The 24,071-nt window shown below is 46.7% G+C and overlaps 1 protein-coding gene across 1 annotated transcript in view; it reads left to right on the forward strand.

Moving 5' to 3' along the window:
- The window catches only part of SPAG17 (sperm associated antigen 17), a 116,954-nt gene that overhangs the window by 87,948 nt on the left and 4,935 nt on the right, over positions 1 to 24,071 (forward strand). The window contains exons 31-37 of the mRNA XM_048482805.1: positions 5,575 to 5,702; positions 11,904 to 12,086; positions 14,239 to 14,352; positions 16,093 to 16,138; positions 18,319 to 18,421; positions 19,742 to 19,795; positions 21,663 to 21,765. Coding sequence (XP_048338762.1) covers positions 5,575 to 5,702; positions 11,904 to 12,086; positions 14,239 to 14,352; positions 16,093 to 16,138; positions 18,319 to 18,421; positions 19,742 to 19,795; positions 21,663 to 21,765 — 731 coding nt within the window. The remainder of the gene's footprint in view (positions 1 to 5,574; positions 5,703 to 11,903; positions 12,087 to 14,238; positions 14,353 to 16,092; positions 16,139 to 18,318; positions 18,422 to 19,741; positions 19,796 to 21,662; positions 21,766 to 24,071) is intronic.

Genomic DNA, 24,071 nt, shown 5'->3' on the forward strand with positions numbered 1-24,071 from the left:
TCACCCTGCTCTTCCACCCAATCAGAGGTTTACTTTTCATGTGATTTATTTTACTCATTTCGTTTGTACCTCGCTTTTCTCATCGGTGGTGACCCAAAGGAGGTTGTACCGTTCTCTGTATCTTCGTTTTGGTTGTCGTAACAACCCTGTGCAGCAGGTGCCTCTGAGGCCTGTGACTTGACAAGGCCAAGGTTCCATGGCAAAGCAGGGATTGAAACCTGGGTCTCCCAACTCCTAGTCTGTCAGGGAAGCAAAATATGGTGTGCATCTTGTGCGCAGATCATGGTGATCTGAATGACAGCACCTGTCATCCAGGGTCAGTTGGCCAAGCCTGATGCAACTGAACCAAACCAGTCTGATCCAGTACAGTGACCTTCACAGTGATTGGTCAGTGATTGTATATAATCAGAGCACTATCAGTGCACAGTGTCCGTTAGGGTTTCTTGTTTACTGCGAGGCATGCTGCCGGTTTGTTCCTTGGTTTCACTGTGTATAGCTTGCACCTGAAAGTAAAATTCCTTCTTTGAGGTGAAGCTACTGTGTGGTGTGGAGTTATTCGTCTGCCGTGCCAAGCTGTCTTCAACTGCGCTTATCTTACTCTGGTAACGCACCTATCCGCTGATAAACCGCTTACTCTGTCATAGTCCAGTGGTACTGAACCTATGGCATGGGTGCCAGAGGTAGCACTCAGAGCCCTCTCTGTGGGCACGCGCAGAGTCACCTCCCCCCCACACACACACACATCTAGGCTGGCGTGGGCCGCTGGGCTTGATTATTAGCATTAAACCTAAGACCTAGTTTTGGGGGAGCAGTGTAGGTAACCCTGTTAAGCGCTGTTAAACCCCACTGATTTTCATGCGAAGAACTAAAATGTGAATCCTTTACCTGGGAGTAAACTTGGTTGCTGGCAATGGGGCTTGCTTCTGAGTAAACCCTCCTAGGGTCGTGATTCACCCGTTGGAAGAGTTGCACGGTTGCTTCAAAGCAAAGCCACCGACTACCACAAAGCGTCCTCCCGAGTAACGCACGCCTCGGAGCCAACCGTTTTTTCTAAACTAAAACCTACCCATCATTGCTTCACTCCTATACAATCATTTAACTGATGCTCTTAGGATTCCTTTAATCTTAGATAATCTTGATCCTTACTTTTGTGAAAGCGTAGCAAAATATCTTTTAAAGATTATAGACGCAATGCTAGATGGATATTAAGCATTAGATTGCTATCACCATAACAACAACAATGTTGCTCACATTAACTATTTGCTACTGTTATACAGTGCCTACCTCTGCCAGCAACCTTTGGGTTCACGGTTCAAATAACCTGTGGGTGACCTACGAGAGATGCCATAGTTTTGTTATTGACTGCCAGGATGGAGTGGACAACCGAAGGCTGTGGCACCCTATGGGAGTCAAATCCACTGTTTGCCCATTTCCTCGCCCCCTATCCCTTGTCTCTGTAGTTAGGTGCCAATTTAACAAACTCTGTGTTTTATAGTGGAGTGTTGGATACCTGTGTATGCTGCCAGATGCCTGGGCCCTGTTGGTGGGTCTTCAGTCTGGTCTGTGGAGAGGTGTATAGGAATGGCACTTTTGATGAGTCCATTTGGACTAAACTATTGATAAGACTCTGATTAATAGTTGTATCTGTTTTTTATGGACAATTGTTTTATTGTTTTATTGTATTTTGGAATGCCAATAAAGGCTTGTCTATCTATCTATTTTTTTCATTTCATTTCAATTATATTTGTACCCCGCCCTATCCCCGAAGGGCTCAGAGTGGCTAACAACATGATAAACAATACATTTCAACAATACAGCAATAACAAACAGTAACAGTAATAAAATACATAAGACTAAATAGAACCAATTTCAGATGTATTTACTAAGTACTGTAGTTTGGTACAAATTATAAGAACAAAAACAGCAGCATTAACAGACAATTCAGGTATCAACTACATCCATACAATATCTAATACATCAATATAAATCAATACATTCTCAACATCAGAGTAGCAATACACAACAATCAAATAGAAATATATTGATACATTTCCAACCAAATGTTTTCAACGCATCAATATATAAACTTCATGACAATACATAACCAATAAACTAATTTAAGCAACAAGGCAAAATAATAACAGTACAATATACACTATAAAACATTACCAATAAACTAAAACTACCCTTCACTATAACTGCTGCAAGAATAACCTAGTAGCGCTACCTAGTTCCTACTCTACTCCTGACAACATATAAGAGAAACTTCAATCCCTAGCTAAATACAAGAGAACTAAGTCACAAATACAGACTAACAACTCCTGGTAGCCTATACATCTAATAATAAACTACACTTTGGCAGGGCCAGCGAAAGTGGTGATGTAAAGGTTCAGTACAGGGAGGCCAGCAGTTCTTCTGGTATTTCTGCTGCCAACTCTATTGTTTAATCTGTTGTTGGCAAGCTGTTGGGAATCACAGTCAGTATAGTGCCCCAAAGAACCTCCCAACCACAAACAGTACAGGCAAGTTAAAAAACGTCCACCATTGCCACCATGGGAAATCCAAGTCCATCACTATGGGAAAACCTCTGCCACCAGTTCTCCTTTAATTGGCCCCTTATCTAAACTAAAACCTCAGTATTCAGGTTAAATTGCCGTGTTGGCACTTTGCGATAAATAAGTGGGTTTTGGGTTGCAGTTTGGGCTCTCGGTCTAGAAAAGGTTCGCTATCACTGTCCTAGTCCAACATTCTAAGCACATTTGTGTTTCTATGTCTTGGGTGTTCAAAGCATCTCGCATGCATAACCTTGCTGTAAACCTATTACACACATAAGTGTTATGCCCATTTTACTGATGTGGGCACTGAAGGCCAATTAGTTCATGGCAAGCGCAAGCTTCCAAGCCAGAGATCTCCTGACTGGCTCATAGCTTTCTGACATACCAATGCCACACAGTTGAAGGAGGAGGATGATTTTGGATTCATCCCCTACCTTTCCCTTCTGTAAGGAGACTCAAGGCAGCTTACAAACCCCTTTTCCCTTCCTCTCCCCACAGCAGTCACTTTGTAAGGTAGGTGGGGCTGAGAGAGTTCTGAGAGAACTGTGACTAGCCCACGGTCACCCGGCAGGAATGCAGGAGTGGGGAAACAAATCTGCTCACCAGATAAGAGTCTGCCTGCTTTTAACCTCTATACTGCGCTGGCTCCCTTCTAAGCCCACTGAAATTAGTGGACTCGGGGCCAAAGTAGACAAAACAGGCATCCCCAGGTACACTCCAAGGACATGCCACCATATAAAAATGCGAGACCCCAGCCAGGAACTCCTTTCTACTGTGCCCTGAGGCCCAGTCTTGGTAGCAGCAACTGCAACATTTCCTCCTTTGTTTTTTCAATGTGGGAGGAGGAGGAGGAGGAGGAGGAGGAGGAGGAGGAGGAGGAGGAACAGCAGCAGCAGCAGCAGCAGCAGCAGCAGAAGAAGAAGAAGAAGAAGAAGAAGAAGAGGAAGAAGAGGAAGAAGAGGAAGAGGAAGAAGAGGAGGAGGAGGAGGAGGAGTTTGGATTTATATCCCTCCTTTCTCTCCTGTAGGAGACTCAAAGGGGCTTACAATCTCCTCGCCCTTCCCCCCTCACAACAAAAACCCCGTGAGGTGGGTGGGGTTGAGAGAGCTCCGAAAAGCTGTGACTCGCCCAAGGTCACCCATCTGGCGTGTGTGGGAGTGCACAGGCTAATCTGAATCCTCCAGATAAGCCTCCACAACTCAAGCGGCAGAGCAGGGAATCAAACCCGGTTCCTCCAGATTAGAATGCACCTGCTCTTAACCACTACGCCACAGGATTCTGCCCTCTTTCCGCACCATGGTATTTCTTACCAGAACTGAGCCCCAATGTCACAGTTCAAAGGAATTCCCAAGTGTGAACTCACTTCATTAAATGGCAATGCATCTCCAAGTTGCTGCATTGGTTCAAACCCCCAAAGAACACTATTTTGTTCCTGAGAAAATGCACTTTTTCCCCTAGCTGCAGCTCGTATTACAAATACTGTCTGGCTTGCGGTTCCACAAGCATCTTGTATAGAAGAAGAAGAAGAAGAAGAAGAAGAAGAAGAAGAAGAAGAAGAAGAAGAAGAAGAAGAAGAAGAAGAAGAAGAAGAAGAAGAAGAAGAAGAAGAAGAAGAAGAAGAAGAAGAAGAAGAAGAAGAAGAAGAAGAAGAAGAAGAAGAGGAAGAGGAGGAGGAGGAGGAGGAGGAGGAGGAGGAGGAGGAGGAGTAGTAGTTTGGATTTATATCCCTCCTTTCTCTCCTGTAGGAGACTCAAAGGGGCTTACAATCTCCTCTCCCTTCCCCCCTCACAACAAACACCCCGTGAGGTGGGTGGGGCTGAGAGAGCTCTGAAAAGCTGTGACTAGCCCAAGGTCACCCAGGTGGCGTGTGTGGGAGTGCACAGGCTAATCTGAATTCCCCAGATACGCCTCCACAACTCAAGTGGCAGAGCAGGGAATCAAACCCGGTTCCTCCAGATTAGAATGCACCTGCTCTTAACCACTACAGCACAGGATTGTGCCCTCTTTCCGCACCATGATATTTCTTACCAGAACTGAGCCCCAATGTCACAGTTTAAAGGAATTCCCAAGTGTGAACTCACTCCATTAAATGGCAATGCATCTTCAAGTTGCTGCATTGGTTCAAACCCCTAAGAAAATGCACTTTCCCCCCTAGTTGCATCTTGTATTACAAATGCTGTCTGGCTCGTGGTTCCACAAGCATCTTGTACAGGTGTAGGAATTTTCTGAGACCTAATTATTGGAATTCAGATGATGCTTTTGTGAACTACACAGGCCTCTTTATTTAGCTCAGGGCAGCTAACAACCTAAAATATACAAAAGCATGCAAAATTTACACAGTTCCATCTATATCAATTAAAAGCCCCATCTATTATAATACCCTGGTGTCTTATTATTACAGTATGTTTTCAAACTTGCTGGTTGAGCAGGCAAGCACTGAAAACCTCTCTACCTCTCCTGCATCCTAGCTGGTTGCCGTGTTAAACTGTAGGTTGTACCTTCAAAGTGGACTTCGGAGACAGGGAACACATTTTAAAGCTGGATCCGGCCAGACTGAACTCAGTCTTGAACTGCAGGCCCAACCTGGCTAGATCCAGCTTTATACTGCTGGCTGTGCCTCTGAAGTCATTTACAGCTTCCCACCTGTGGAGACCTACAGATCTCATCAGTGGCGTATTTGCCCGGGGACATGGGGTATCCCGTGTCCCCGGGCGCAACTAATCTGGTCACATGGGGGCGCCAAATTGGGCCCCCACGTGACCTATTGCCTTCCTGCTGCTGGGCCGAGAAGAGAGGCTGCCCTTGGCTCCTCTTCCTGCCTAGCAACTGGGACGTGAGAGAAACTGGCGCACCGGCTGCTGGGCTGGGAAGAGGGGCTGTAAGCGGAGCTCTGCAAGGGGTTTGGCCTCCGGGCGCCATTTGGCCCCCATACGCCTCTGGATCTCATAGATGGGACTGAAAGGTCTGTCAGGTCAGGTGTGTGGAATTTTCACTTTCTCTGTTTGTCTTTTGGAACCAGGCATCCTGAGCATTACCATTCTCTGTCCTTTGACCGAGGCATCTCGATGGATAAGGAAGAACGACGCTGTCAATATTATTCCGTATAATCTCCAGTCAAGGTCTTGGGAAGATTTCCCTCCAGTTGAGGTACACAATTTTCGTACTGTTTCCTTCATCCTTGATCATCACAGCAGTGATCTCATAGCCTTTTTTGGAGTTATGCCGCACTGGAAGATGCTCAGAGCTCTCTTCAGTTAGCAGCAGCACACCAAGAAAGAGAGAAAGTGCGCGGTTTAGTGGTTAGGAGTGGTAGACTGTAATCTGGGGAATGGTGTTTGATTCCGCACTCCTCCACCTGAGTGGCAGAGGCTTATCTGGTGAACCAGATGTGTTTCCGCACTCCTACATTCCTGCTGGGTGACCTTGGGTGGTCACAGTTCCCTCCAAACTCTCTCAGCCCCACCTACCTCACAAACAAGAAAAGTTAGTAGCCGTAGAGGTTCACAGCAGAACATAAAACCCCCATGTGATACCAATGTAACACAAAGGATGCATGGATTTTGATTTTTGCATGGAAGACAGCAAACCATCCTTTGTGACTGGAGGACATTGATTTAGAAGCCACCCTGAGTCAGAAGTGACTTGATGGTGCTGACTTTTGGAAAGAGATACACGCAGAACTACAAAGAAATTAAACATTAAATTTGCTATGGAGGCTGGTGCGTTGGCTGGAACACACTACTGAATTATATGCATAGATAGAGCAGTATTTGATTTGATATAATTATGTTATATGTATCAGTGCCCAAAACTGTAGTTAAGAGATGGTCTTTTTTTATTACTGTTGTACTTTTTATTGCTATTGACTGACTACTTACAGAGGGCTTTTCTCTGCTATTGACTGACTACTTACAGAGGACTTTTCTCAAAGCCACATCTTTTAAACAGTGTATTTTAAACAGGGGGTTTCTCTTTTTTTCTCGTTGTCCTAGGGCTGCTGATTGGTGGAGGCTGCTGAAGGGGTGGGGCTTCTCACATTTGTAAATCTTTTCAGTTAGTGCTGAAGGGGTGGGGCTTCTCACATTTTTTAAATCTTTTCAGTTAGTCTCTGGAACCAGCAGGTGTTTTACTAAATAAGAACATATTTCAAGGGATAGTAGAAGGTATAGAAACCTTAAGAGGGAGGCACTAATTAAAATCAGTATTTGAATATCTAAACAAAATCAGATATGGAAGGCAGGAAGCTTCTAGCAGGGGATGTAGCCTTTCCAGTGTTTTGCACTGAGGTGTCACATGTACGCACTATCTGCCACTAGGGCAGAAGTCAGTGGGTGTGCCCTCTTACAATCGAGCTCCTGGCACTCAAGGAACGTGGTAGCGCTTCTCTTGAAGCCAAGGTGGCAGACCTGGCGAAGCTGAGAGAGGCAGAGAGGGCAACAAATGAGGCTTTCAGGGACCTAGCAGCCGGGTCCCACCTTCCTCCCACAAGGTGACATCTCTTCAGATGTCATGGAGAATGAGAGTCTGGGTGACAGAGGGTGCCAGTCTGGAGGTGGTGGAAGATGCTCCCTTAGATGGGACCCCTTCCTTAGCTGGTGGTCAGATATCCTCTCGCGACTGAGGATACCCCCCCGGGAGGTGGGGGCCCTTGTAGTGGGTGATCTGGATCATTAGGAATATAGAGAGTTGGGTTTGTGAGAGGCGGGATGACCGGGTGATGGTGACTTGGCCTGCCTGGTGCCGGTTGCGGATGTCACGCCTCGCCTAGATAGGCTGTTAGACAGTGCTGGGGTGGAGTCAGCAGTTGTGGTCCACATTGGTACCAATGACATTGGGAAATGTAGCCGGGAGGTTCTGGAAGCTGTTCTAGGCTGCCAGGAAAAAGGTTAAAATCCAGGACTCCCAAGGTGGCATTCCTCCGAAATGCTACCTGTTCCATCAAGCAGGGCTTGTGCCAGGGCAAGCCGGAGATACAGGGTCCCTACCGCGCGGATGAGAAGGTGGTGTAAGGCAGGAGGGTTTCAGCTTTGTCAGGAACTGGGGAACCTTTTGGGATAAGGCAGGTCGGGCAAAAGGGATGTATCATCTTAACCAAAGAGGAACCAGGCTGCTGGTGCTCAACGCTAAAAAAGGTGGCAGAACAGCTTTTAAACTGATCCTTGGGGGAAAGCCGACAGGAGCCAGGTAATTTCGGTTCGGAATACAGAGTTCATGGGGATGCAGACAGAGAGGGAGGTTTTTCTAAATCAACCACATACAAGCCAGGAGCATAGCAATGTGATAAGTGATAGTGTCTACAAAAAAGGCTAGAGGGCAAAACACATAAATCCCAGGTTAGGGACAGAGGCAGGGTATACAAGTGTGTCTATGCTGATAGTAGAAGCATTCGTCCTAAAATGGGAGAGCTGGAGTACAGGGTTTTGAAGGAGGACATTGATATAGTGGGCATCACAGAAACATGGTGGAATGAGGAGAAGCAGTGGGATGCTGTTGTCCCAGGTTACAGGCTCTACAGGAAGGATAGGACAGGGCGTATTGGGGGTGGTGTTGCCCTCTACATCAAAGAGAGCATAGTTTCACATAAAATAGACAATGCAGGGGGAGCTGATTCCTCTACAGAAGCTACACTGTGGATATCAATCCCAGGGGTGAAGAATAGTTTAACATTAGCAATACACTATTGTCCCCCTGACCAAAGTGCACAAGAGGATTCTGAGATGGAAAAAGAAATTAGAGAGGCCAACAAAAGCAAAAATGTCGTGGTAATGGGTGATTTTAACTATCCCCTAATTACAAACTGGAAAAATGCATGTTCAGGTCATAGTAAGGAGAGAACATTCTTGGATAAGTGCTGTTCACTGTGGCTTAGAGCAGATGGTTGTGCAGTTCAACCAGGGGAGATGTGATCCCAGATCTAATTCTATGTGGGACCCAGGACCTGGAAAGGGAAGTCAGTGCTGTTGGAGCCGATATGGAACAGCAACCACAATGCTGTCAGATTCAGTATCTCTGCATGCTAACAAGCGACAACCACTAATGTAGTTACATTTGCCTTCAGAAAGGGAAATTTCTCTCAAAGACGGGGGGGATAGTGTGCAGGAAGCAGAAAGGGAAAATCAAGAGTGTCAAAAATGTCCAAGGTGCTTGGAGGTTATTTAAAAAACACAGTCTTAAAAGCTCAGTTGGAATGTGATCCACACAGGTTAGGAAAGGCAGCGCAAGACAGTCCAAAAGAAAGCCACCATGATTAACAAGGGAGGTTGAGGAAATTATTAGGAAAAAAAAGATGTCTTTTAGAAAAATGGAAGTCCAACTTAACTGATGAAGAATACCAAAGAGAACACAAATGGTGGCAAAAGAGAAGCAAGTTAGCCGTAAGGGAGGCAAAAAAGGATTATGAGGAACGCGATACAAGCGAACATCAAGACTAGCAACAAAACAGTTCTTCAAGCACATCAAAAGCAGGAAGCCAGCTAGGAAACAAAAGGTGTGCTAAAAAGATGACAGGGAGATTGCAGAGAAGCTGAATGAATTCTTTGCATCTGTCTTCACTCCAAGAGGGAGGCAGGAGGTACCCTGCACCTGAACCAAGCTTCTGTAGGAGGCTTAACTATGCAACCAACGAAGATAGTGGTAGACAAGCAAAGAAGTTCTGGCAGCTATTGATAAATCCGAATGCTAACAAATCCCCCCCTAGCCCAGATTGCATCTACTCCAAGAGTTCTTAAAGAGCTCAAGCATGAAATCGTTGATGTTCCTACATTAATATGCAACTTATCCCTGAAATCAGGCTCCAACCCTGAAGACTGGAAATATGGCCAATGTCACACCAATCTTTAAGAAAAGGACCTAGGGGGGACCCAGGAAATTACAGGCCAGTCAGTTTGACATCTGTTCCTGGTAAATTAGTAAGTAGAATCTATCATTAAAGATAAAAGTCTTAAACATGTAGAAAAGCAAGACCAGCTGAGGAAGAGTCAGCATGGCTTTTGTAGAGGCAAGTCCTGTCTTACAAACTTACTAGAGTTCTTTGAGGGTGTAAACAGACATGTGGATAAGGGGGAACCAGTGGACATTGTCTACTTGGATTTCCAAAAAGGCTTTTGACAAAGTTCCTCACCAGAGACTGTTGAGAAAAACTCTGTACCAAGGAATAAGAGGGGGGAAGTCCTCCTCATGGATTAAAAACTGGTTGAGGAACAGGAAACAAAAGGTGGGTATAAATGGGAAGTTCTCGCTACAAATGGAGAGATGTAGGGAGTGGTGTCCCTCATGGATCCGCTTTGGGACCAGTGCTCTTTAACTTATTCTTACAAATGACCTGGAAGTAGGGGTGGGTAGCGTGGTGGCCAAGTTTGCAGATGATACCAAATTATGTAGGGTGGTGGAGAACCACAAAGGATTGCTAAGACCTCCAAGCGGACCTTGATAAATTAGGTGGAGTGGGCTCAGAAATGGCAAATGCAGTTCAATGTAGCAAAATGTAAAGTGATGCACATAGGGGCAAAAAATCCAAACTTCACATACATCAGCCACAGGGCTTCAGTGCTATCAGTCACAGACCAGGAAAGGGATTTAGCTGCCTTAGTTGATAGTTCCATGGGAATAAGCCAACTCAATGCATGGCAGCTGTGAAAAAGGCAAACTCTATGCTAGGGATAATTAGGAAAGGAGTTGACAATAAAACTGTGCAAGGATTGTCATGCCCTTATATAAAGCAGTGGTGCGACCGCACTTGGAGTACTGTGTTCAGTTCTGGTCGCCACATCTCAAAAAGGATATCGAAGAGATAGAAAAAGTGAATAGAAGGGCAACGAGGATGATTGAAGGATTGAAGCACCTTCCTTATGAGGAGAGGCTGCAGCGTTTGGGACTCTTTAGTTTGGAGAGGAGATGTCTGAGGGGGGATATGATTGAAGTCTATAAAATTATGCATGGGGTAGAAATTGCTGACAGAGAGAAATTTTTCTCTATTTTTCACAATACTAGAACCAGGGGGCATTCATTGAAAATGCTGGGGGGAAGAATTAGGACTAATAAAAGGAAACACTTCTTCACGCAGCGTGTGATTGGTGTTTGGAATATGCTGCCACAGGAGGTGGTGATGGCCACTAACCTGGATAGCTTTAAAAAGGGCTTGGACAGATTTATGGAGGAGAAGTCAATCTATGGCTACCAATCTTGATCCTCCTTGATCTCAGATTTCAAATGCCTTAGCAGATCAGGTGCTCAGGAGCAGGAGCAGCAGCAGAAGGCCATTGCTTTCACCTCCTGCATGTGAGCTCCCAAAAGCACCTGGTGGGCCACTGCGAGTAGCAGAATGCTGGACTAGATGGACTCTGGTCTGATCCAGCAGGCTAGTTCTTATGTTCTTATGTACTTTTACTGTGTTGTTATTGTTATTATTGAAAAATACATTAATTTAAAACACACAGAGAGAAACAGCTCATGTGACAGACTTCTCCTACACCAGTGATGGCGAACCTTTTTGAGGCCGAGTGCCCAAATTGTAACCCAGAACCCACTTATTTATCGCAAAGTGCCAACACGGCAATTTAACCTGAATTCTGAGGTTTTAGTTTAGAAAAAACAGTTGTCTCCAAGGCATGGGTTACTCGGGAGTAAGCTTGGTGGTAGTCAGTAGCTTTGCTTTGAAGCTCTTCCAAAGGGTAAATCATTAACCTAGGAGGGTTTACTCAGAAGCAAGCCCTATTGCCGAGCTTACTCCCAGGTAAAGGATCGTGCTTTAGTTCTTCGCAAGAAAATCAGTGGGGTTTAACAGCGCTTAACGGGGTTACCTACACTGCTTCCCCAAAACTAGGTCTTAGGTTTAATGCTAATAATTGAGCCTAGCGGCCCAGGCCAGCCTAGATGTGAGGGGTGGGGGAAGACTCTGTTTGCACGTGCCCACAGAGAGGGCTCTGAGTGCCACCTCTGGCACCCGTGCCATAGGTTCGCCACCACTGTCCTACACAATTACTTGGAAGAAGAAGAAGAGTTTGGATTTATATCCCCCCCCTTTCTCTCCTGTAAGGAGACTCAAAGGGGCTTACAAACTCCTTTCCCTTTCCCCCTCACAACAAACACCCTGTGAGGTGGGTGGGGCTGAGAGAACTCAGAAGAACTGTGACTATCCCAAGGTCACCCAGCTAGCATGTATTGGAGTGCACCAGTTAATCTGAATTCCCCAGATAAGCTTCCACAGCTCAAGCGGCAGAGCTGGGAATCAAACCTGGTTCCTCCAGATTAGAATGCACCTGCTCTTAACCACTATGCCACTGCTGCTGTTTCGTCCCTTGAAGGCATAATGACTAATTGTCTACTCTTCCCCTTGTCCTTTGGGTTCAGAGAAAGACTCCAGGCCCACCGTTCGGCATGCACGCTTGGAAAGGCCTGAACATAGAATTCAAGGAGTTAGCAGGTTCTCTTCCACCTATAAAGAAAAATCCACACGTGCTCCAAATTCGTCGACTGATCCAATATGAGCCAGTGAGCTATGAGAGGAGGCACTTACTGCAGCTGTCTGTCAAGGTAAGGCAGTGAAGACTTGCCCATATAGACAGTAACGGAATCTGCAAATACTGAGAGGCAGAGTTCTGCTGCCTCCCCCAATAGTTTCAAAACAAAACAAATTCACTTCAAAATTTAATAGTTCAATTATTAGGATGATTGTGCAGTGGGAATAAACACAGGTTGCAGACAATGTCACATGATCAAGTCACAGACCTTGAATCATGAAAGGGTCTATTACCTTTATAAAGACGCCCTCTCAGACAATTGTGTTTTACATAGTTTGTGGAATGACCGAAGCACGGGAGACCTCCTGACCATTCTACAAAGTGCAGGCTACAACAGAGAAGGCACGCAAAGCACAAAGCTGTCATGGTGGAGCACAAGAGGAGAGGTAGTCCTATAGCAGCGATGGCGAACCTTTTCGAGACCGAGTGCCCAAACTGCAACCCAAAGCCAACACGGCAATTTAACCTGAATACTGAGGTTTTAGCTTAGAAAAAACGGTTGGCTCCAAGGCGTGCATTACTCGGGAGTAAGCTTAGTGGTAGTCGGTGGCTTTGCTTTGAAGCAACCATGCAACTCTTCCAACGGGTGAATCACGACCCTAGGAGGGTTTACTCAGAAGCAAACCCCATTGCCAGCAACCGAGCTTACTCCCAGGTAAAGGATCACGCTTTCGTTCTTCCCATGAAAATCAGTAGGGTTTAACAGCGCTTAACGGGGTTAACACTGCTTAACAGCGCTTAACACTGCTTCCCCAAAACCAGGTCTTAGGTTTAATGCTAATAATCTCCCTGAAATAATTACATTATTATCACATGACGAACTCTGTGCACGCTTGCCCACAGAGAGGACGCTGAGTGCCACCTCTGGCACGCGTGCCATAGGTTCGCCACCACTTTCCTATAGAGATGAGGGTCCAAGACCTTGAAGGGCTTTGTATGAGACAGCCAGTATCTTGTTAGAGCCCAATAACTATGGAGTGCCTGCAAAATTTGTTTAATATGCGTGCTCTGCTTAGCTCCTGGTAGTAACTAACCAAACAACTGGAGTATCTGATCTGATTTCAAGGGTAGAGCCATGTAGAGAGCATTACAGTAGTCTAGTCTCAGTGTTACCATGGCATGAATCCAGGTGGCCAGGTTGGCTGAGTCAAGATAGGGGGCCATCTTCCAGGCTAGATAAAGTTGGAAGGAAGCACGTTTACGCAGCTCGATTAGCTTGCTTCTTTACCACTAATGCTGGATCCACCTCCTAAGCCACTTAACCACAGCGGTCAGCCAATAGCTCGAGAGTGCCAGTAGATTTGGGCGGAGAGATATAGAACTGGGTGTTGTTAGCATATTGATGATGTCCCATTCCCAAACTTTGCCTGATTTCTCCTAAAGGCTTTACATAGAGATTGAAGAGCATGAGGGAATAGCCAAGGGAAGGCACCCTAAGCAGTGACGAATTAAAGATGGACACCAACGACCTGTTAACGTGATCCGTAGATGATTTCAGCAACCAGGGCGAACAAGGATCGAGAGCACAAGTGGGAACCTCCACAGATCCCAGGATCTGATCTCCATCTGCTCGTTATGGCCCTGGGGCGTACGTAATCCAAGGAAGCCAGTAAACTGTCAGTGTGCGGCGAAAGTGGCTACCTTGCCATCCACCATTCTGCATGCTGCCAATTGCACACAGGCAAACCCAGTCCAAACACTGTTTTGACCGGACCATCAGTGCAACCTAGTGGCATGCTCAGTGCCAGAGAAAATGCGCATTGCAAGCCTGGTGAGAGCAGTTTGGAACACTTTGTGCATTATGCAGAAGCACGCAAAGGAGCCGCAGTCAGATAACGTTAATCTCTGTATAATTTAAAATGGAGTTTGTCATAATTCTGTTTCTGACCAAATCAAAAGATTGTGGGAACAGGAGATTCAAGGCCTTCATCCTTCCTGCTCTGAAAATATTTTAGGGCATCTAAAAATGACGACCTCTGCAGCACCATCACATCTGAAATAGTCCTCAGCCCGGAAATCTACCATTTAACCCCAGTAGGACCAATTCTGTTCAAAAAGGCGATCGTTTGGGGGGGAGTTATTCATGGGATGAAATAACAGTCTCTCCATCTCGCTAAAAACATGACATTCACTATATTCCCTTGCCTTCTCCACTCCCCTCTTAGGCATACATAGAGAAAGTCATAAAGCAAGAAGATGAGATGCAAGAAATGGTTATTAAAGATCCAAGAACTGAAGAAGAGAGGAAAAATGCTGCAGACCTTCTCAAACTAGTGATGGTGAGATTTTCTATCTTTGTATTGTCAGATTTTCTATCTTTGTATTGTCGAAGGTTTTCACGGCCGGAATCACTGGGGTGCTGTGTGGTTCTATCAGATTTTCTATCAGATTTTCTATCTTTGTATTGTCGAAGGCTTTCACGGCCGGATTTTCTATCTTTGTATTGTCAGATTTTCTATATTTGTATTGTCGAAGGCTTTCACGGCCGGAATCACTGGGGTTCTGTGTGGTTTCCGGGCTGTATGGCCGTGTTCTAGCAGCATTCTCTCCTGACGTTTCGCCTGCATCTGTGGCTGGTATCTTCAGAGGATCTATCTATCTTTTCTCAAAGAGGATCTATCTATCTTTTCTATCTTTCTTTCTCAAAAGTATTCATGTCATCACTCCACCAATGAAACTAAGTGCCACTGCCCACCTTTTTGCACTCCCTCGGTGTTCCTGTGTCTTTTCCCGCATCCTTCAGTAACAGTTATCCTAGCAAAAACAAAACAGGCCCAGAACCAGAGGCGTAGCTCTAAGGTGCGGAGGGGGCTGTGACGCACCAGGTGTGCGCCCCTGTGGGGGTGTGGCGGGGACATGATGGGGGCATTGCAGGGGCATTCTGGGGCAGTATGGGGCGGAGGACGCACCAGTGCATCGGGTGCTTTCCCCCCTTGCTATGCCTCTGCCCGGAACAAGTCCTGTTAGAAACCCTTCTTTATAACAGCTAGCTAAGATTTTTAAATTCTCCCCACCTGCCAGACACAGAACTTTCACCAAGGGCGTTTCCCCACTTACCTTTGCTGCCCTTTGCTGCGTGCTACTCTCAGCGCGCGGCATCTCTGGCGTGCGCCCGGGTGTCCCCACGATCCCGCGCTCTGCGCTCTGCGCGGGGTCATCAAAAGGCACCGTTTCGAGGAGTGCCAGGGATGCCGCGCGCTGAGGGGGCGTGAGAGCGGCAGCATCGGGGCAGCTGCGTTGTCGCCGGGGAGTGCCGGGGGACCCGAGCTACTTGAGGAGAGTAGCACGGGGCTTAAGGTAAGTGCGGAAAGGGCCCAAGATAGGGTTGGTACACAATTAATCCAGTACAACCCAAAGCTGTATCAAATAATTTATTTTATTTATTTTATTTATTATTGCATTTATAAATCGCCCCATCCCCTAAGGGCTCTGGGCGGTGAACAACAAGAATTACAAAACAATATAACAATAACAATAAAATTAAAGTAATTGACATCATTAAAATATAAAATGTTAACTAGAAAGTGGTGGGTTTTCCGGGTTGTATTGCCGTGTTCCGGTAGTATTTTCTGCTGACGTTTCACCTGCATGTTCAGAGAAACCCACAACTTTCTAATGATTCTAGCTGTGAAAGCCTTCGACAATATAATTAACATCCATAACAATCATTAAATGTTAGATGATTATTTTTTTTAGGATTTAAAGTGTGGAATGTATATAAGAGTTACTTATGAGATCGTGTTTCATTTTGTAAAATAGTATTGCTTATAACTATCAAGAACCTAGTGATTTGTATTATTGTTTGGTACAGCTTTGGTCTGCATTAGATGCAGCTTGTTGGCTGCAGAAATTGCATGGGCTGCATCTGATATTGTAGATCCTTTTTGAAGGACACGCAGTGGCCAGAAGTCTCAGCCCCACAACACTAGGTGATACCATACCAAAACATTCCGGAAAGCTCAGGTGTCACAAAATGTTTTTGGAATTATGCAGTACAAACCGCCTGTATTCTATTGCAGTCTTTCCCTACTATTGAAGAATCCTCAGAAGATCTCTGCAGCGGAGGTAACTATAGAGACTTTATTCATGTTGGATTTTTTAAATGCTTCTTTTCTTTAATACTTGCCTTCATCTGCCTCTACTGTTTTCTTAACTCTTTCCTTTTTTCTTAAACTATGATGTATTAAGTGTTATTTATACACTGCATGTGGCCTTCTAGGCTGGGGTGTTTAATGGGAGGAGCAAGTGCACCAGTGACACTTGGTCACGTGAGGAGATAAATGTGGTGCCAGTTAGCTGGAACTCCAAATCATCCACCTGGGACTCATGGCTTTCCACCATTTCCCTAGGGCAGAGGAGGCCAACCTATGGTTCTCCAGATGTTCATGGACTACAATTTCCATCAGCCCCTGCCAGCATGGCCAATTGGCAGGGGCTGATGGGAATTGTAGACCATGAACATCTGGAGGGGCTGATGCACATTGTAGGCCATGAACATCTGGAGAACTATAGGTTGGCCACCTCTACCCTAGGGAGATGACGTTCTGGCTGCTCTAGGAAGGAGGCACATTTTGTATGTCTTAGTTCCCCACACTTGTGGGCTCGCTATAGAATGTAGTGTGTACCTTCATTTTGTCCTTGTTCTGTTGCACACAGAGAATGCCCAAGTGAAGGCAGAGATCAGCTGCCACATAGTGGGGGGCACATGGGTTCGGAGGGGCAATGCTGAGAGCTCTGCTTAGGAAATGGTCCTCCCTCCCAGATTCCAACTTGCTTCTTTCATGCCTTCTCACCATTTCCTTGGCAGCCAAGAAATACAAGCTAGGGCTGTATTTGAAGGGTGAAATGTCTTAATGTGATAAGTACGTTTAGATCTGGTTACTTCAGTGATGTTATGTATGTTTTATCGTCCTTGTGATTGTAATGGCCTCTAGCTATGTGCAAAAAATGTTGTCATCCTACCTTACCTTCTGACCCAATTCCAGTATTGGAGGTTGGAGGTCAAAGGGGTGATACCATCAGCGCCCAGAGTCTTTGTTGCGCTGGATCCACTCTTATCCCATTCAAGTCCTCAGGGCAAGAAGGTTTAACAATGGTCTCTTGCTTGACAAATCTCTTTCATCTCCCAAGCACAGTTGAGAGTCTATTACATGTATAAAGTGCTTTCAAGTTGCAGTTGACTTAAGACGACCCCATAGGAGTTTCAAGGCAGGAGACTATTAGAGATGGCTTGCCATTGCCTTCCTCTGCAGAATCTTTCTTGGAGGTCTTCATTCCAAGTACTGATCCAACAGCTTCTGAAATCTGATGAGATCACGCTACACTATACCATTCCATATCCTCTGAATCTATTGCTGCCCCTCTCTTCAGGAGTGTGGCCACCATCTCTTCATCTCTGTGGGCACAAGCGTTTCCCTGGTCGATTCCGCACTTGGGTTATCGACCTAAGTTCAAGCTGCGTTCGACCTAAGTGCTCCGCACAACCACTGGGATCGACATGGTTTTGTACCAGCTTCGCCCCGTGTAACGGTCAAATTTCCGACTCCAGTTGGAAACTACTACTTTTTCAGGGAACCACGCTCGAACTCAGCTCGATTCCAGTAAAGTGCGGAATCTCTGGTGCCAGGAGTCCCCCCTTCAGCCAATCACAGCTGAGTGTTTCGGGCATGTGTACAGCTGGCCAATCAAAAAACGCCACCTTCGTCCCTCCATTCCTGTGGCAGTTTTTTTTAGAACGTGTGTGGGAATAGACGGAACATGGCCATAGGACAGTAGCCAATTGGAACGGAGTGGCAAAGAGGCACAGGATGATTCTGCCCTCCGAGCTGGGATCAAGCTGGTTGCAGTGGGGAACAACAATGGCTTCGACCTAGGTTAGTACCCTTCTTAGGGAACTGGGTCGATCCTATTTTGCTCGTGTGTGGAATCGCTCCCTGAAAGCCGTCAGCCTGCCATGCTTGTCCTTTAGACTCTGCTCAGTCTTCTTGGTCTCAGGACTATTAGTTTAGCATCTTTTTCTGCTTGTTGTCAAATTAAAGGACTTTTTGCTAGTTGGACTGCATGTGTCCTGTAACTGGCTAGAGAAATCAAAGATTTCTCTCAGAAAGTGGATAGGAGGAGTCAATCCCTGAGAAAAATAAAGGTTCATATAAATAGCAAGTTTTTTAAAAAAAAATTGACAGGAGGTTGGTAACAGCTGATCTGCGTTACGTTGGAGTAACTGAAATTCTTCCATGGTTTTGCAGCTCAGATTGCTGAACTGTACGAGCAAGCCTTCTCTCCGCCGTCTCAAAATCCAACTGGCAGTAGAGTCAGAAGGACAGCAGAAGATTATTGGAAGAGATTCTGGTAAGAACATTTGGTGGTGTGAGATGCTTCCATAAATCATAGCAAAGATCAGGGAAGCAGAAATAAGCTATAATATTGGTTGCCATTCAGTATAAGCTGGAGGCCACCCCAACCGCTGGGCTATTGGGTTGGCTCTGACCCCTGTCCCACCACCCCACTGAACAAAGTTTATTTATTCATGTAGCTATTTGATTAAAATATTTATACCCCACCTTTCCAGGAATAAAAATCAGCAGGATAAAAATACTCTCAGTGAGTAAATCGAAAGTCAATATATTCTTGAAGGCTTTCACGGCTGGAGTTTAATATTTGTTGTGAGGTTTTTCGGTTCTGAGTATCTTTATTCCTGACATTTCACCAGCCCCTGTGGCTTCTATGAGTCTTGTCTCACAGTGGTGAGTGTGGAATGCTCATGGTGTTAACTGTTTGACTGTTCAGGAAGAGGATGGGTTGGGTTGGTTTTGAGGAGTCTTGAAGTTTTTGCAATTTGGGTTCGATGTCTTTTAGTACCGGCAGTCAGATTTTGTTTATTAAAACTGTGCTGATGCTTATGTATTTTCAATGGTTTCCCTGTGTATTCTGACAAAGTAATTGTTGGACCTGTCAAGCGCTTCTGTTGAGTTAGTGTATGTTCAGCCACTGCAGATATCTCAGGTTGGTAAAGTCTGCAATGTCTTTCCTATTTCTTAATACTTCTAAAATTTGGAGCCAGGATGAAGAAGTGTGAAAATTTCAAACAATCACAATAATATTCACCCTATTATGCAGTTAAGGTCAGGTGCAGGGAAACAAATCCAGCTCGCCAGATAAGAGCAATGGCGTAGCACCCAGGGGATAGTGTGGGAGTGTGGCGGGGGCGGATGGGTGCTTGGCAGGGGCGCAGGGCACACAAGTGTCCCGGGCGCAGCTCCCCCTTGCTACAGCTCTGGATAAGAGTCTACCACTCATTTGGAGGAGTACGGAATCAAACTCGGTTCTCCAGATTAGAGTCCACCTGCTCTTAACCACTACACCACACAATATGCACTGCCATTCCCAGACCCCACACTCTTTTGACCTGGTCAGATATATTTCCCCCCTAGGTCAGCTAGCTCTTCCTGATGTTCCTCTGGAATTTCTAAGTCCTCCAAATCTATGGTACCTGATTGAAGAAGGGGAGGAGGAAAAAAAAGCGGGGGGAGTCATTCCTCCACACACAGGTATTCAATAAGCCTGTCATAGAAGTGACTTAACGTGACTGCAACCTTGTTTTAAAAAATCACGTGTTGTTCTGTAACCTCTAATGATATTTTATGGCCTTTTTCGTTTCCCTTAATGCAGCCAAGCAGAGGCAGAGCAAGTGTCTTCTTGGGAGATCAAACTAGGACAGACCAGGTAATGTCAGCAGAGTGGCTACTAGCCATGATGGATATGTACTCCCTCCAGTACCAGAGGCAGTGTGCCTCCTTTTATCAGTTGCTGAGGAGAACGCTGAAGCAGTCATCTTGCTTGCAGGCTTCGTAGAGTCAGCTGTTCAGCCGCTGGGTGAACAGAATGCTCTCTTACGCTGGCCTTTGGCCTCATCCCGCATTACTCTTCTTGTGTTCTTTTGAGGATATTATGGTGACCACTAGGGTAGATGGCTTCAAAAAGGGATTGGAAGGGAGCTCCTCCAATGGGAACTGCAGCACCCAGAGGAATTTCCCACTGAATACCTAGGCTGTGGAGAGGGATGAGTTGCCTCAGAGGCAGGCCTCAGCCTCTGTGAAAAGGAGGAGGAGGAGGAGGAGGAGGAGGAGGAGGAGAAAAAGAAGAGTTGGATTTATATCCCCCCTTCTCTCCTGGAGGAGGAGGAAGAGGAAGAAGAGGAGGAGTTTGGATTTATATCCCCCCTTTCTCTCCTGCAGGAGACTCAAAGGGGCTTACAATCTCCTTGCCCTTTCCCCTCACAACAAACACCCTGTGAGGTGGGTGGAGCTGAGAGAGCTCTGAAGAACTGTGACTAGCCCAAGGTCACCCAGCTGGCGTGTGTGGGAGTGCACAGGCTAATCTGAATTCCCCAGATAAGCCTCCACAGCTCAAGCGGCAGAGCTGGGAATCAAACCTGGTTCCTCCAGATCAGAGTGCACCTGCTCTTAGCCACTGCTCTTAGCCACTACGCCACTGCTGGAGACACAAAGGGGCTTACAATCTCCTTTCCCTTCACAAACACCCTGTGAGGTAGGTGGGGCTGAGAGAGCTCCGAAAAGCTGTGACTAGCCCAAGGTCACCCAGCTGGCATGTGTGGGAGTGCACAGACTAATTAATCTGAATCCTCCAGATAAGCCTCCACAGCTCAGGTGGCAGAGCAGGGAATCAAACCCGGTTCCTCCAGATTAGAGTACACCTGCTCCTAACCACTACGCCACTGCTGCTCCCACTTGCATGGAGTCCTTCCAAGGACCGTCTTGTTGGCCACTCTTGGGAAACAAGGTGCTAGACCAGATGTCCTCTTGACTGGATCTGGCAGGGCTCCTCTTGCATCCTTTTTTACACCACCTCCCCACCCCCGACAATCTTAGGGTAAAAGGACGATGTCGGAACGATGGATGATATATTTGTAGACTTGGGGTTTGTCTGTCTAACTGTTTGTCATCTGGATTTGAGGTATTAGTTTCAGAGCTATGTTTTAAATTGAATTATTAGTGATATTTCATGTTTTAATCTTGTATGTGAGCTGCCCTGAGCCCAATTCTGGTTGGGAAGGGCAGAGTATAAATCTGATATAATGAATTAATTGAGTGTCCATATGTACAAGTAGGAGCCACGTGGCGTAGTGGTTAAGTGCTTGCACTGCCACTCACACGGTCAGGAGTTCGAGCCCCCTGTGGGTCAGATATCCTGGCAGCTGGCACATGGCCAACTCAGCCATCCATCCATTTCTTGGTCGGTAAATGAGTACCTAGCACACAGCTAGGCCGGGGAAAGCAGTAAAATCACTGCTCGCAGTGGTACCCCAAGGTCGAACACGACAGAAGGGGAAACTTTTTATGTACTCGTATCTCTCTGTTTTCTTCTTCATCGCTTTGGCACGATTGAGAAAGTATCATTGCTTTCTAGTGAGGGCATCCGCAGTTTTGATAAACGGTTTCTTCATTTTTGTCTCATTTTTAAACGTTCTGTAAGATGGATATGAGCCGTTTAACGTTGTTGGAAAGCAGCATGAAACAATTGCTGTGTTGCATGTTTTTCTTCTTTCTCCTCCCTCTGGAAAACTTTTTAGGCAAGAAGTTGAGGATGGAAAGCAGTGTCTCATGCGCTTGAGGAAGAAAGATATCCCTCCTTATTTCAGATCGGAACTCGGCCTAGCATTTTTGCAAAAGGAGGTAACTGGGTGAAATGGGAAACAGCACAACGCCCTCATCTCAGCTGTTCTTGGCTGATTCCTACAGCCATGCTGACTGGTGGAGCACACAGGATCAGAGGCATACAGCCTACAGGGACATGGGGTCACCCATGTCCCCAGGCGCACGCCTTTTGGTCATATGGGAGGCGCTCTACCACGTGACCAAACAGTGTGCGCCGCAGCCACACGCCACCAAGGCCCACCCCACCCTTCCTCCCAGCAGGCCGGCTCAGGAGCAGGCCTGCAGGGAGGTGGGGGGTAGGGCTCGGTGGCAGGTGCCCATGGCACCGCCTGGGCTGTAAGCTGCCACCAAGCCCTGCCCCCAGCCTCCATGCAGGCCAGCTTTTGGGCAAAAGCCTGCATGGAGGCCAGGGGAAGGGTTTGGGTGTGGCCCCGCCCTCGAGCCTGGCCCAACCTGCATAAAGGCCAGAGTGTCAGGTTCAGGTGTGGCCCCACCCCTGAGCCCCACTCCCCCAGCCACCATGCAGGCCAGCTTTTGAAAGCCAGCCTGCTCGAAGGCTGGAGGCAGGGCTCGGGGTGTGGCCACGCCCCCAAGTCCCACCCCCAGGTGCAGGGGGTGGGGGGCTCCTGGAGAAGGAGTTGTCTCCAGGCGCCATTTCCCTCCGATACGCCTCTGCTCAGTTGTAAAGGACCTGACCCTGAGCTAGGGACTCACATATAAGTAAGACACAGGCCCCTTCCGCACATGCGGAATAATGCACTTTCAGTCCACTTCCACAATTGTTTGCAGGTGGATTTTGCTATTTCGCACAGTAAAATCCAGCTGCAAAGTGCATTGAAAGTGGATTGATAGCGAATCATTCTGCCTGTGCGGAAGTACCCTCTGAGAGAGCAGGACCCTCGGCAACCCTACTGCAAGCTGTCGACAGGATATTGTTTTCTACCGAATGCAGATACCACTGGAATCCTTTTGGATGAAAGGCTCATTCCGCACATGCAGAATAATGCACTTTCAAACTGCTTTCAGTGCTCTTTGAAGCTGTGCGGAATAGCAAAATCCACTTGCAAACAGTTGTGAAAATGGTTTGAAAATGCATTATTTTGCATGTGCGGAAGGGGCCAAAGTTAGGGCTCATTTTAATTCTAACTTGTTCAAGTACATAGTTTTCATGGTTTCTTGGGCTTTTAGTACAGAGGCTTCATGCCAAGACATCTCCTTGCTTGAAGTCCTACTGCAGTGATGGCGAACCTATGGCACAGGTGCCAGAGGTGGCACTCGGAGCCCTCTCTGTGGGCACACGCACACAGAGTTTGTCATGTGGGGTGCGGAAAATCACCCCCCCCACACACACACACACACCTCAAGGCTGGCCTGGGCCACTGAGCACAATGTGCACACACCACGGTGAGCAGGGAGGACTCAGCTGGCGGGCCTGGTGCCTGTGCTCTGGGTGGCTGCTGCCGGGGGGGGGTGGCGTAGAGGAGGTAGAAATGCTAGAGAGGCACAGAGCGGCACGCACAGGACTTGCTGGAGGCTAGAGCAGGCTGGCCCCTGCTCAAACGGGAGTGGCAGAGGAAGAAGGAGCCAACCAGTTTTTTCTAAACTAAAACCTCAGCATTCAGGTTAAACTGCGGGGTTGGCACTTTGTGATAAGTAAGTGGGGTTTGGGTTGCAATTTGGGCACTCGGTCTCAAAAAGGTTTGCCATCACTGTCCTACTGATTGAAGATAGAAGCGTTTGGGACTCTTTAGTTTGGAGAGGAGACGTCTGAGGGGGGATATGATTGAAGTCTATAAAATTATGCATGGGGTAGAAAATGTTGACAGAGAGAAATGTTTCTCTCTTTCTCACAATACTAGAGCCGGGGGCATACATTGAAAATGCTGGGGGGACGAATAAGGACTAATAAAAGGAAACACTTCTTCACGCAACGTGTGATTGGTGTTTGGAATATGCTGCCACAGGAGGTGGTGATGGCCACTAACCTGGATAGCTTTAAAAGGGGCTTGGACAGATTTATGGAGGAGAAGTCGATCTATGGCTACCAATCTTGATCCTCTTTGATCTGAGATTGCAAATGCCTTAACAGACCAGGTGCTCGGGAGCAGCAGCAGCAGCAGCAGGCCATTGCTTTCACCTCCTGCATGTGAGCTTCCAAAGGCACCTGGTGGGCCACTGCGAGTAGCAGTGTGCTTGACTAGATGGACTCTGGTCTGATCCAGCTGGCTTGTTCTTATGTTCTTAAGATACCACTGGAACCCTTGCAAAAGTCCTTACTGTAGGAAGGGGCTGTGGCTCAGCGATAGAGCATCTGCTTTGCAGGC

The sequence above is a fragment of the Sphaerodactylus townsendi genome, unplaced genomic scaffold (assembly GCF_021028975.2).
Source record: "Sphaerodactylus townsendi isolate TG3544 unplaced genomic scaffold, MPM_Stown_v2.3 scaffold_23, whole genome shotgun sequence".
NCBI lineage: Eukaryota > Metazoa > Chordata > Lepidosauria > Squamata > Sphaerodactylidae > Sphaerodactylus > Sphaerodactylus townsendi.